General features: G+C 37.3%; 1 protein-coding gene across 2 annotated transcripts in view; it reads right to left on the bottom strand.

The window, feature by feature from the left end:
* Positions 1–3,207: 3,207 nt before the first annotated feature.
* The window catches only part of LOC142097723 (uncharacterized), a 138,366-nt gene continuing 128,092 nt past the window's right edge, over positions 3,208–13,481 (bottom strand). For both annotated transcript variants that reach the window (XM_075179802.1, XM_075179803.1), the window contains exons 31-35: positions 9,961–10,123; positions 8,362–8,471; positions 7,704–7,826; positions 7,154–7,295; positions 3,208–3,437 (exon numbers count right to left, since the gene is read on the bottom strand). In XM_075179802.1, the coding sequence (XP_075035903.1) occupies positions 3,433–3,437; positions 7,154–7,295; positions 7,704–7,826; positions 8,362–8,471; positions 9,961–10,123 (543 nt within the window). In that variant the 3' untranslated portion in view covers positions 3,208–3,432. The remainder of the gene's footprint in view (positions 3,438–7,153; positions 7,296–7,703; positions 7,827–8,361; positions 8,472–9,960; positions 10,124–13,481) is intronic.

Genomic DNA, 13,481 nt, shown 5'->3' with positions numbered 1-13,481 from the left:
ATAGGTTCAGAGAAGGGAGATCAAAATCTTGGAATGAACAATCAAAGCCCAGACCTCAATTCCATTGAAATGCTGTGGAATGACCTAAAGAGAGCTGTGCAAAAGAGATCCCCTGAAGTTTGATGGACCTTGAACTTTTTTGCAGGGAAGAGTGTGATAGAATTGCAAAATCCAGGTGTGCAAAGTTGATAGAGACTTATTAAAAATTACTCACTGCTATAATAAAAGTAAAATGTGCTAACACAAAGTATTAGTTATGGATATTTAATTATTTTAGTTTGACATATATTTCCCAAAAAATTATGTTAGTTGCAAAGTCACATTAAAGGTTAATACAAGTCTGACAAGATTTATCTTGATTTTAGGCTTTGCATCACAAACACCTTCAATTTCTATGAGGGTATGTAGATTTCTTTATACTCACTGTATATCTTGATTTAGATGCTCTATATAATTCTCTTTAAATAATTAGCAACTGTCAACAACATGCAAAACATATTTTAATTTTCCAAATCCTAATAGCAAAAAATATCTGAAAAATGCAAATTTAAGTCTGCATTAGGGAAGGGCAAATATGTCTTTTGGGAGACGAAAATGTAAATCTGTCTGTCAGAAGCTGCAGTCTTCCAAAACAAGTCAGTGATCGCTCTTGCTTTGTACGTGTTTGTGCCTCTACCAGACTGAGCACAGCATTTCTGTCAGCTGAGAGTCTGTAATACTCCCCTTCTCCTTATTTCAAAAGTGATGCAAAATACAGATGCTCGACTCCCATCTGCATAGTGTTCAGCAAGAGGAAAAGAGACACAATGAAAGCATTTCAGACATAAGTAATATACAAACTTTAAGAAACCTTTAAATTTATTAATGATAAACAATGGGTGATGTGTCACATCCTGCTGGGATTAGATCCCAGACCTTGTGCTGCTCTTTGTCTTTACCCCATCTACAATTTCAGCTGGTTGCTTTGCTCTGTTTTAATTTGCAGTACTATGTGTCTCTGCCTCTCCTTTTACAGTCCTCAGGTGCACAACATTGATACTCTGACAACAGTTCCTTGCACACTTCAATACACCTGTATTTACCTTTTTTTAGTTTTAATTTTTTTTAATTTTTTTAGTCTTTTAATTTTTAGCATTTTATTAAAGGACACTAACACATTTTTGAATTATATATTTTAAAAAAGTTCTAGGCTCTGATTCATCAAGGCATGCATTCTGATCGCAACTCGCGTTTAGTATAATATGCACGTATTTAGGATTTGTTAATGTCTACAGGACATAAAACTAATTTTCACAGTTGCTCGTGATTGCAAACACATGTTATAGCATGCATACGAGACTGTCAACACTACTGATCAGGATTTAAACTAGCCTTTAGCTGGAGCAAGAGATATGGCAGAAAAACAAATAACTTTGAGACACTCAGAGCTGGATTTGGATGGAACCTTGTGCACTTGAGGTTGGCACGCCCCTACTGTACATTAACAACGGCAAGGCATGCCTTCCTCACCCATTTCACTCCCCAAAATCTTAAGCTGTAGTAAATATCCTTTGCATACAAAGATTTAGTGGACAGGGCTGTGTTCACAAATGTATCTCCTGGTTCTGTTAATGCGCAGAGTGATTTTTTGAACAATACACTGAAAATCGGCAGATATTTGCCCTGATGATTCAGGCACCTAGCGTATATTTATTTATTAGACAATAAAACATAGCTAAGAGAAAATGGTAGTTTTGTACTTTGCAATACAAGTTAAAAAGTCCAAATCACACAGAGGTCTTTCCGAACTGGCGAGTCTCCATAGTCAACTAAATTATAATTTTAAAGCAATTATTGCAATGCTTTTTCCAATTGGGTTAGCCTTATCTGAACCCAGCTTTTCAGGGTAAGTACTCTCCAAGAAATCTGCTTTATTGGACTCCAAGGGAATCATCTGACACTAGCTGACAGGAGAGGAGAAGCACATTACAGTACACCATAACATTTCCGCTGAATTAGCCAGATAGGGAGTTATTTTCGAACCTAACATAGATTTCCCTTTGCAGAAAATGGCTTTCATTCAACTGCATATTAAATGCAAACACAATCTGAAAACATCTGTGTTCTGTCCTTGATATGGGAACTTTAACACATTCCATGTATTTGTGAATATTATTATTGTTTTTTACCAGGCAATTTTGTATTTTACATTAAGTGGTCTTTCAAAATCATATTTATAAAAAATGAAAACAGATAAAACCAGTGACAAAAGGTGAGAGGAATATTTTCAGTTTATACCTCCTCCTAATATATTAGATTTCTCTATGATGATTGTCTGTTGTATATTATTTTGCCCTGCCTTGCTCATAGTCCGTTATGCATGTTAAACGCATACTTGTCTACTCTCGGATTGTCTGGGAGACTGCCGAATTTCAGGTAGATCTCCCAGACTCCTAGGAGAGCAGGCAATTCTCTCGCATTCTGTCCCTGATGAGCCTCAATGATGCGATTCACCTCGACTCGCGTCATTTTGGCCCCACCCTCTGGGACAAATGTCGATTTTGTCAGGGGGGTAGGGCCAAAATGATGCTATCTACCCACCATGCCCCCTCCTTCTAGATCTCGCGGAGGGCTAGATCACAAGTCGGCAAGTATGGTTAAACATTACGTTACACCATGTCAAGCAGCAGAAATGGTGTGGGGGAACTTAATGGAACCAAATTCCACTTCCTACTTTGTGCAAAGCAACATTAAATGGATATTTGTAGTATTTTATCAACTAGCACAGAGGACAAATTTACCTGTTTCTCTGGAAATAAAATAACCAGATGTAGATGTAATGAGTGACAGAAATAAACTTACATATAGCAAGCAGGAAAGATTTAGAGGAAACTGGTGTCCAAGATAAGAACTGAGAGAAATAATTGTGATCCCATTTTTAAGTCAACAATTTAATTTCAGCAAATTGATAAACAATACTTTTTTTTTTTAACGGTTTGGAAATTCATAGCATATCTTTTTTTTCTAAAATTTATTGTTAAAAACATAATTTTAAGATTCAGTTTTGTTCATTTAAAATATAATACCTTCTGAATTATGAATTTCTGCTGTGTGTTGTTCAAAAAACTGACTTGACTACCGTAAGATATGGCTATTCGTAGAAACCTAAACTTTGTTGAACCATTTCAGTCATGCCCTATTAGTATGAAGTTTAACTAAAGGAGTCTGTTTCATATGAAAAAAAATATTTATTAAAAATAAAGATGTGGTACAGCAGAACACTTGTAGAGGTTTACAATATTAAATACATACATTTATGTACCCTGTATTGGTTTCAGTTAGTTCAGAAAGAGTTCATGTCCTTTTACGAAGGTCACTTAGGTGCTTAGTGTGTTACCGCTTCTCAAACAATATACATGTGACAATCACTGCTCCTGTGGATGGGTGCACAGTTTACACTGCAAATAAAAAATGAAAACATCATTAGTCAAAATTAACATATTAGAGAGGTTGAGTGCCTATAGCAGATATACTGCCATTAGAGGAGGTGCATCTGGGACGGGGCTTGGGGATCAGAGGGGGCCTGTCACGGCTGCACACCTCACAGTTACAGTAGTTATCACTAATTGGTGCTGGCCGTTCCACTATTATTTCAGAGTAGGCATATAAAGCAGAGGGCTTCACTGTGCATAAACAGGCCCCTGATCATGTCAGAAGGGCAGGGCCTGTAGGAGGACACACTGCATCCAAGCCAACAACTTTTCAATGGGGCCAGATGAGACAATGCTCTGCCCCTATTGATTCCAATCTAACTTTCAAGTACTTCTAACAGACTGAGATCTGAAGTTATTCCTGTTCTTACAATCAAAGTCTCAGGCATTTTTGGCGAATTGTACTTGTGAAGATTATGTATTATTGTTATTTTCTGCTTAATTCATGTATGACAATGTATAGTGTATGTAACCTTGTAATGTAATCTTAAAGTGTGCTTTGCTATATGACATGAGTCTGAACTGCAAGTGTCAATAATCAGTTGAAATTAGCGAGACCAGGGAGAGGCATCTCTGAGGAGTTTGCTCGTACAACTTTAGGGCTTCAGAGGTGAGAACTCAAGGTCTTGTGAACATTCCCAATCTCAAGACATCCCTAGCTCACTTTGAAAAGCCCTTTGACATTTGAGAGATCAATCTGTCCTTATTGACAGCTATACTTCAAAGGTGCGGGGTGAGAGCTATGTGGCTTTAAAATGTTCTGGCTTAGACAATAATGTGTGCATTTTTATGAGGGGGTCTATCAAGACTGAAATGTCCCATATTTCTCGATTATGTTCCCTCACACACCAAGTCTTAACTAGTAAGTAGTGACTCCGGTTTTATTTCCTATTTTATTTTCTGAAACTTAGTGTGCAATTTATTGTGTGTCTTGACATTAACTTTTTTGCAACTAAGCCTTGGAAACATTTTTCAGATTAAATAAATTTAATCTAGTGTATTCTCCGTGATTCTTTGTGAACTTGAGAAGCCCTGGGAGGCTCATGCTACAGGTGTATGTGATTTAAGTATGAAACATTAATAAGTGGATTTGGTGAACGTAAAGACACCATAATAAACCCTTCTTGGTGGCAGAAAAGTTGTATTCATTTCTACGTGACTAAGGTGGCACCAGTAATGGCCAGCTGTTCCTATTGCTGTATCTGGGACAGGCTGGGGTGTTCGTGACAGTACTATTAGAGTGTTTTTCCGGTTTCAGGGGCTTATACAACCCACAACTGTCCCCCAAATTAATATACTGGTGTAGATTCCTCAGTTGGGACTCCAGCTCAATGATTCAGAATCCTATACTTATTGGGCCTAATCATTAAGGAAAGTTATTATTCTGCACATAAGGAAAATATTGGCTGTTTATTCATGTAGCACACAAATATTTGATAGCTCATTTGTACACTGAAATTTAAAGTTGATCTAGGACATGTCTTACCCCAACTATAAACAGTAAGTACAGGGTTCATGCTGCACTGAACATATAGCTGAAAGTCATTGGGGAAGTTTACAGTTTATTATCCTCTATGAAGGATGTTTCCATGGTAAAAAAAAAAATATTAGCAAGGACAACAGTTAAGTTTCACTTACAATGGCTGTTATTCAAGTACCATGAAATGGCATAATAGATAGAAAATGATAGTTCTTAAGGTTGCATGGCATCTGAAAACTAGTACAAGGTCTGTGACAAGTGAATACATATTGCAACAATACATTGAAAAAATCTTTTATAGGTGACCTGTTCATTGTAGGTGGAATGTTTTTTGGTGCTTATTAACTCATTTTTTAAATCCCTACATTTTTCTGCGGTCATCTCTCTCTCTCTCTCTCTCTACATATATATATATATAAAAGAAGAAGTTTGTTTGTTTGCTGACGAATATCTTCCACAGCTATCAAGTTAAAGCTGCCAAATTTCACATAGTTACTTAGTATCAAAAAAGTAACCTATTAGACCACATAGAAACAACACGACAATGCAACAGAGCGACAAATATTGAAAACATAAATGTTTGGTTGTAAACAATTGTTTGACTGCTGGAAGGAAACCTCACCACAACATAACATAACGACAACACGACAATGCAAAAATCTTATTTTCTAAATAGCATTTTTGGTCAATTTGACAAATTATTTGCTAATATATAAACACTGCTACACATTACAAATCGATTCCGCGCAACGCGGGGTGACCCTGCTTGTAAAAATATATAAAACAGACAAATTTGTTTGCTAATGAACCCTAATTAGTTGACATTTTCCCAATGCAAAAGAATGGATCAGAGATGTCAGTAAATACACTTTCATTTTATTATTATCCAACCAGAAAGCCAGCAGAGCACACTGATAATCAGCTGTGCTCAGGGCAGACACATTACCGCAGCCCAGTGAAGTACCAATTCCATCACTGGAATTGGTACCAGATGTGTGTTTGCATCCATTATTTTCAGTAAATGCTCCACTGTTTAGAGGAAACACACACTGTGGGAAGGCCATTATGTTTTTATGACTTTATGAATAGCCTTGATATTATGAATGAATAGCTAATGGCATAGAAAACATAAGCAACCTGCTCTTTAGAATCTTAATGATATATTAAGAACAGTGATAAGGTTGTCAGAATGAGCTACACAGCTGAGATAACATCATCAGGATTTATATAGTACATTAAACAGCAATAAAAGTGTGCCTGATAACGTACCTTGCACTAAAACAGCTTTAGTAAAGACAATGGATGTAATTTATGAACCGCACCTGAGGTACACCGCACAATATCTTGGTTTTGCACCAGTAGCAGGTGCTTTTTACATGCATGCTGTCTTCAGGCTTATCGCATGGGGGTCTATTTATCATTGGTAGCCAGTTTTGGTAACTAACATTCTGTACTGCCCCTTAGCGCAGGTGTACAGAATGTAGTTTTATTATTCCTGGCCAGCTGGGCAAGCCCTAGCCAAAATAACCTAATTGGCAATGGTGGGATGGCTATCACCGGCAGCCTAACGGCACTGTGAAAGGCTTCTGTGACCAGTCACTTATTTGTATCTCAATTGCGCATGTGCGGCAGAACATTGGCATATGCACATAGCCTTCAGACATACATGTTTCTTCAATGCATGTACTTGTAGTCCCCAAACATATGAATCTATCAGCAAAAACACAAGTGGACTACAATGAAAAATGTCGAAGCAGTGAATGAACCTTTCTCCAGCAAAACAGCCTTTTTAGTCTGAGTTTTTGGTTATCACCTATTGATATGTTCATCGGCTACATGTAGTAACTTACATTACTTGCACAATTGCAGAAACTAGCTGAGTGAATGACACCATAATGATATATCTGGAATGAGACAGATGTATCCCATAGTTCTGTCTCATTCCAGATATATCATTATGGTGTCATCCAGTCAAATAGTATCTGCAATTGTACAAGTAATGTAAATTACTACATATAGCTGATAAATATAAGCTTCTCACATGTAGTGTTACTATACCTAATTTGTTTATATATCCAGTACAGCATGAACCTCTTGGTACTAATTAAAGATCAAAGTTTGGATTCCTGAACTTCTTTACAAAGAAAACACATCAACAACTTCAAATTGTATATTTGTGTTTATTTTCATACTGCTTACTCACCACATTGAGAAGGGAGTTCTATGGGAACAAAGTTTCTGTTGCATAAATGGACATAGGCAGCCGCCAAGTTACAGATGGGTTTAATATCATTTGAATCACAGATATCTTCCACACACATACTATAAAATGAAGCAGGGCGAACCTGAGGGCAGAGATGAATAGATTTAGCAAGTTTATTGGTATGTGTTTATTTTGAGCATTTCTAACAGGCTAGTACGGTGACATACATAGTAATTGCATGCCGCCTCCAACCTAGCTGGTGGCAAACTGTAATGCTTATCATTTTTCACAAACCAAATGTGGACATAATACATACCTCCCAACTGTCCCGATTTCAGTGGCACAGTCCCAATTTTATGGCTCTGTCCCACTGTCCCACCCCGGGGACATGTTTGAATGTTGGGGGATGGCATGTATGTAACGGGCAGCCTGGCACTTTACAGCACCAGGCAGTCCTCTGGTGGCATGGCCACGCCCCCTGTCCTGCTGCCGGGGCACATACTGCTTCTGTGACATATTATCTTATGACAAAATAATTCTATGAACTTACAACTTTGAAGCAGTTTCTGAGCACAGACAGCGCTCCCTGGAAGAGTGCTTTACATAACTTTTGATGTGGAGCAGTAGGACAAGCCTTTATCTTCTTTCTTCCAAAACTACATGGGCTGTCAACCTGGAGAGAATCGGACCAATATATATTTACTAATCATCACATTCTGCCCCCATTGTCATTTTTAATCTGTCAACTGGCATTTTTTTTAAGTTGACCTACATTATAACAAGATCACATTGCACAGAACAGATAAAGAACTGTTCTTTGAGTAAACATTTCCTAAGTTGGAAAGAACTATAAGATTGTAATATGTTTTACAATCAAATTCTTATAATACCTGAAATTAATCTAATTAATGAATCTAGTACTAGTTCCCACTTTTGTAAACTATTTAGGATATTTAACCAGCTACCAATATTCCTAGTTGGAAGATGAGTAAATCATGTATCCAGTGATACTTACTACGCTTTATGAAAAATAATTTAATATCACATTATGAATTTTAGAAATAATACACTTTAAATTACTTTTCAAACTCCGCCACCCAAATATAGCAAGAGGGACCTAGCAAAGCATATCGGTTGTGTTTTTTTTTATTCCAGTATATTGTCTCTTTAAAAAGCGGATTCACATTATTAAAAAAGCCAAACATTACCTGCCACTTCAGTGAGAAATCATGTGTGCTGTTTGCATGAGTGTGGTCTGGAAGCAAAAGATCATTTCTGGCTTCGTTGTCATTGGTGCCAAAAAGCCCGGCAGAGACTCCTACAATTACAAGTCAAATGATGCGGAATAATCCATCACAGGTCAAAATGCTAACACTAAATTATTTAGCTATTTTCTCAAAATATGGAATAAACAGCTGGAATGGAACTTTGGAAAGAAAGGGACTTTTGAAAAAGTATTTTTATCCTGTCTTTCTGAATTGTCAGACATATGAAAGGGCCTGTTATGACCAGTATTTGTTTGTAACAATTCTAAGTAACACAGAAGAGATTGGTTTCTAATTCCATGTAACAAGATGAATGGGTATCACATCATTGATATGTGGTATATTATGTTTCTTTAAAATTACAAAACAATGTCAGCATTGCTGAATTGGATTGCAGATTACGTCATGTATAATTAAAAGTAAAATGATCTAGTTCCATTTAATAAACTCCAAAGCACAGATAGTACTCACAGTACTTAGAATTACCTATAATTACTGCAATACATGCAAAACTTCCCTTTGAATTGCAACATACTTCCCTACAAAAAACTAAACGTAAGCAGTATGAGTTCATAGGCAAAGAGAATAATACAATTATTATATAAACATATATAACAAATTCTTTTTAGTACCAAGCAAAGCAAAACAAAAGATATTTAACTAAGCATCTAAAGCAATATGTTGCAAAGACAAATGACTAATCTACTAAAGGTCTATTTTCCTACATTTTTAAAATGTATCAAAATTGCTTCAATCGTACAAACCAGACCACATATGGTCAGTACAGGGCTGATGCTTATATGGGCTGAGCACTGAAAAAAGCGTGTGTCCAATCCCTCCTTGGCTGAGGGGGCAGAGTAATAAACAAGATGGGGACCCCTTGAGTGGCAACTATCAGTATTCTACAGGTCCCTAAGACCTTTATCCATTATATCATCATAATCAGCTATTTATAAAGTGTCACTAATTCTGCAGCGTTGTACAGAGAACTCACTCACATCAGTCCCCACTCCATATACACATAGAGAGACTACCGAGAGAGTCTAATGTCAATTTAATAGCAGCCAATTAGTATGTTAGTATGTCTTTTGAGTGTGGGAGGAAACCGGAACACCTGGAGGAAACCCACACAAACACGGGAAGAACATACAAACTCTGCACAGACAGGGCCATGGTTGGGAATCGAACTCATGACCCCAGTGCTGTGAGGCAGAAGCCACCATGCTGTCCCTATTATTATAAGAAAATACTAAAAATAAGTAAACACATACACAATTTTTTTTAAAAAAAGTTTAATTGAATAAAAGAATCATTGATTCCCCCTCTTCTATACTTATTTCTGAATTTTTCAATATCTGGCAAATTTCTCAGGAAGATTTGGAAAACCAGTGATTTATAGGTCAATTTGCCTTTAATAATTTGGTGAATAGCAATGAAGCATTTTGTCTATCAAGCTGTAATTAAATTCCCAAATTGGAAAAATCAATGAAATAGCACCTGAGCTCCACAGATTATCTTAAGTGCACTTTATTTTAATCATACCATGATGCCATCCTTCCAGAGTAATGCTGCAGACATCGTGGTGAATATCGCACATTATAGTTGCTCCCTCTTGGTTGGACACCTCGATTTTGTTAAAATTTCTTTTTATTGATATTCCATTCTTGAATGCAGGAAGATCAAGGCTCTGACAGTTTTCCTCTATCTAGGGAAAATGAAGGACATTTGTAATTTGGTATGCAGGAATCTACCAGTATTTTAATAATGCTTTTTTTTTTAACATGATAACATCACATTTGCCAATATTTAATAGTACAAAATTGGTACAAAATAATCCCTACACCAACCCACCACCACTACTATGTCCTAATTCACCCCCACAGGCCCACTTTGCTTGAGACAATGCCCACGTATGCCTCACCTGTTGTGGGTCCACGAATTGAGATTGTCCTGAGAAAAATAGGACAGTCCTGACAAAATCTGAATTGGTATATAGCATGGCATACTTGCCAACTCTCCCGGAATGTCCGGGAGACTCCCGAAATCCGTGTCAGTCTCCCGCACTCCCGAGAGAGCAGGCAAGTCTTCCCTGGCCAAAATAACGCGATTCACGGTCTCGAGTCATTTTAGCCCTGCCCCCTGCGACAAAACAACATTTTTGCCACGGGGCAGGGCCAAAATTATGCCATTAACCGTGCCCCGTCCCCTCCCGCCCTCTAGTCACACCCCTCTCCCATACTTCACTGCCTGAAAGTAGGCAAGTATGTAATATGGGATGGAAATATTGAATTAGAATGAACTTATAAACATACCGTTGTCCCTACCAATAAACTTGGCAGTGATTTATAGAACAAAGATCGATTTGGATTCTTTCCATTCTCCCTTCAGACAAAGGACTGTCTACAAACATATTAATAAAAGTGTACTGAAACGGTTGGAGCAATTCTATCTACACTGTGCAAGCTATACAGATGGTACTATGAAATATTTATATCATAATTCAGCCATATTTGAACGAGCACAGTGACTGTGCACATACAATTCCTTCCACCACATGTAACTATGGAACTTGAATATCAGAGAAACAAGTTTTGAGCAGTTTTTCAGATTAACATGTGAAAGGCTGTGGTCTGTTTCCTGTGAAAAGGTAAACTCCGCCCACAAGAAAGGTTTTTGATCTCATGTAACAAGGGAAGTGAAGCTCACTTGCTGGCTGTTTTTCTACCTGGGAGGACATAAATGGCCCAAATGGAATGGCGGTCTGTATAAGTGGCCTGGAGAGGCCATTTATATTAGAACCTGGCTAGCAGGAAAAATTTAGTTGTAAAAGGAGTGTTGTGATGGAAGATGGTTGCTGTGTGGTTTCTGTGTTGGTTTAATGTTGTAATGTAGTTTTGTTAGGTTATTTGAGTGGAATTGTCTGAGTTCAGATAAAATGGAGTTGGTGACGTTTTGGTCATGGAAGCATTTTTTTGTGTTATGCATAGTTCTGTGTGGTTCTGTGTTGGTTTAATGTTGTAATGGAGTTTTGTTAGGTTATTTGAATGGAATTGTCTGAGTTCAGATAAAATGGAGTTAGTGAAGTTTTGGTCATGGAAGCATTTGTGGTTTTGGCAAAGGTTATTCTTGGAAGGCTAATGGAAAGTGCAAATGTTGTGTAATAGAAGTGTATGGAAATAGTTTGTTTTATGCAGTTTAGTGTAAATGTATAGTAAGTGTATGGAAATGGTTGTGCTAAGTTTGTTTGTTAAATAGAATGGTGGTGTTGGAAAAGTATTTCATGGGAAAGTGAAGAAACCTTGTAGATGGTATTGGAAAGTGTGATATGATGCTGTTGAAAAGTGTGACAGAAGTTAGGATTTTGATGCATAGAAAGTGATTGGATTATTCAGGAAGTGGTCAGATTGTTCAATAAAACTTTTTGGTAGACTGTTGATTTAAAGGGTAGTTTGTAACTTTGAATCTCTGAAATAATGTGGTTTATTGCTAGAAATGTTGATGTAATTAATATGGCAGCAAGGTGAAATACCATGTGTTTAGAGCATGCTGTGTTCAGAAAATAGAGGAAATGGCTGCCATCTAGAAACTCTCATGTGAAGGGAATGTAGATAGTGAATAATGGCTGTTGGACTTTGACTGAGATAAGTGAAATGAAATGATAGAGGGATAAATGTGGTAGAGTATGTGAGAATATTTGGAAGGTTAAAATGCATGCTTGAGTGTGTGTGTCTCTCTCTCTCCCACAAGTCTTCCCCCTCCTCCCACTACACACACAGAATTCATTCACACACCTGGAACAATAGGTAAAGCTTGACTCACACACATACAATTACACAGGTACAATGGCTTGTATATTTATATAACAGCCAATAAATGTAATGTATTGCACCAAAATCTATACTTTGTGTAAAATATTGTTACGCTGTTTACTGTTTTATAATATATACATACGTTTTACAATTAGAATGTTAATAATACAACACGTTTTAAATGAAACTATATTTTGTGCGTAGTTTTTCTTGAAGATATGAGCATAAGCTATTATATGAATATTGGTCCTGTGGATTTAAGGGAAAATTAAGAATTATATTTCTCAGGTTAAATCAGAAGTACCTTTGCGAGGAGTTAGCTGCATAATTAACGGTATTAAATGGTCATCCATACATTGGCTATATTATTAAGGAGATTAAAACCCCATAAACACCCAAGAAATCCTTTTACACTTGCCTCTTTTTTTCTATCCTCTTTCAGTGGACCACATCAAGATAACCTGACAGGGGCAATTATGCCATCCAATGCAACCCAGCATCCTGTAATACCTGACTGCAAAAAGAGGCACAGGTTGACATCAATCACATGCATGCCTTCCTGCAGTGTCTTTGCAGCATGGTAACTGATAGCATGAAGATACTTTCTCTCCCACTCCTAGTCCCTCTTGAATCACTCCATTAAAGGCTGTGTTGTTAATACAGTGATTGTGGGAAGGAGCTCAGGTTATTGGCATCCGTCTATGCTTCTACCTGCAATTAGTTATTGTAGAGCACTAGTGACTGCAACATCAGGATGGGGGAGGTTGTGCCCTTAAGGTTGTGCTGCCTAAGATAAATTTCTCACCTCACCTCATGAAAGAAACAGCTGTGGCCCTGACTGTGGGTATTGCTGCTGCAAGCTTATTTACATTACTGATGACAACAGTAAATCCCAATCAAGATACCAGTAATGTGGCACATTTGCTGTTCTGAGCTAGGTCCACCAACTTTTCAGGGAAAAAATGTTTTCCCACGTCTGTTATATTTCTGTATGTTCATAGCGTTTAGCACTATATCTGGCAAGTTGGTAAAATACTACCAGTTGGCAGTCGTATTCTGAGTATAGGACTGATGGGTCTGTACCCTTTGGAATTATGGTCACTGTTACCTCCCTGCACAGGATCAACAAGGTACGTCATCTTTGTTCCGAGTGCTGAGAACTATTTTACTGTAAGCTGCTGCTGTTTTGAAAAATAAATTGTGCATTGTATTTACCTATACACCTTATTTTTAGACCAATATTAAAGTATTTCA

This window comes from Mixophyes fleayi, chromosome 7 (assembly GCF_038048845.1).
Source record: "Mixophyes fleayi isolate aMixFle1 chromosome 7, aMixFle1.hap1, whole genome shotgun sequence".
In the NCBI taxonomy this organism is placed as follows: domain Eukaryota; kingdom Metazoa; phylum Chordata; class Amphibia; order Anura; family Limnodynastidae; genus Mixophyes; species Mixophyes fleayi.
This window is presented reverse-complemented; position numbering and strand designations above follow the sequence as displayed.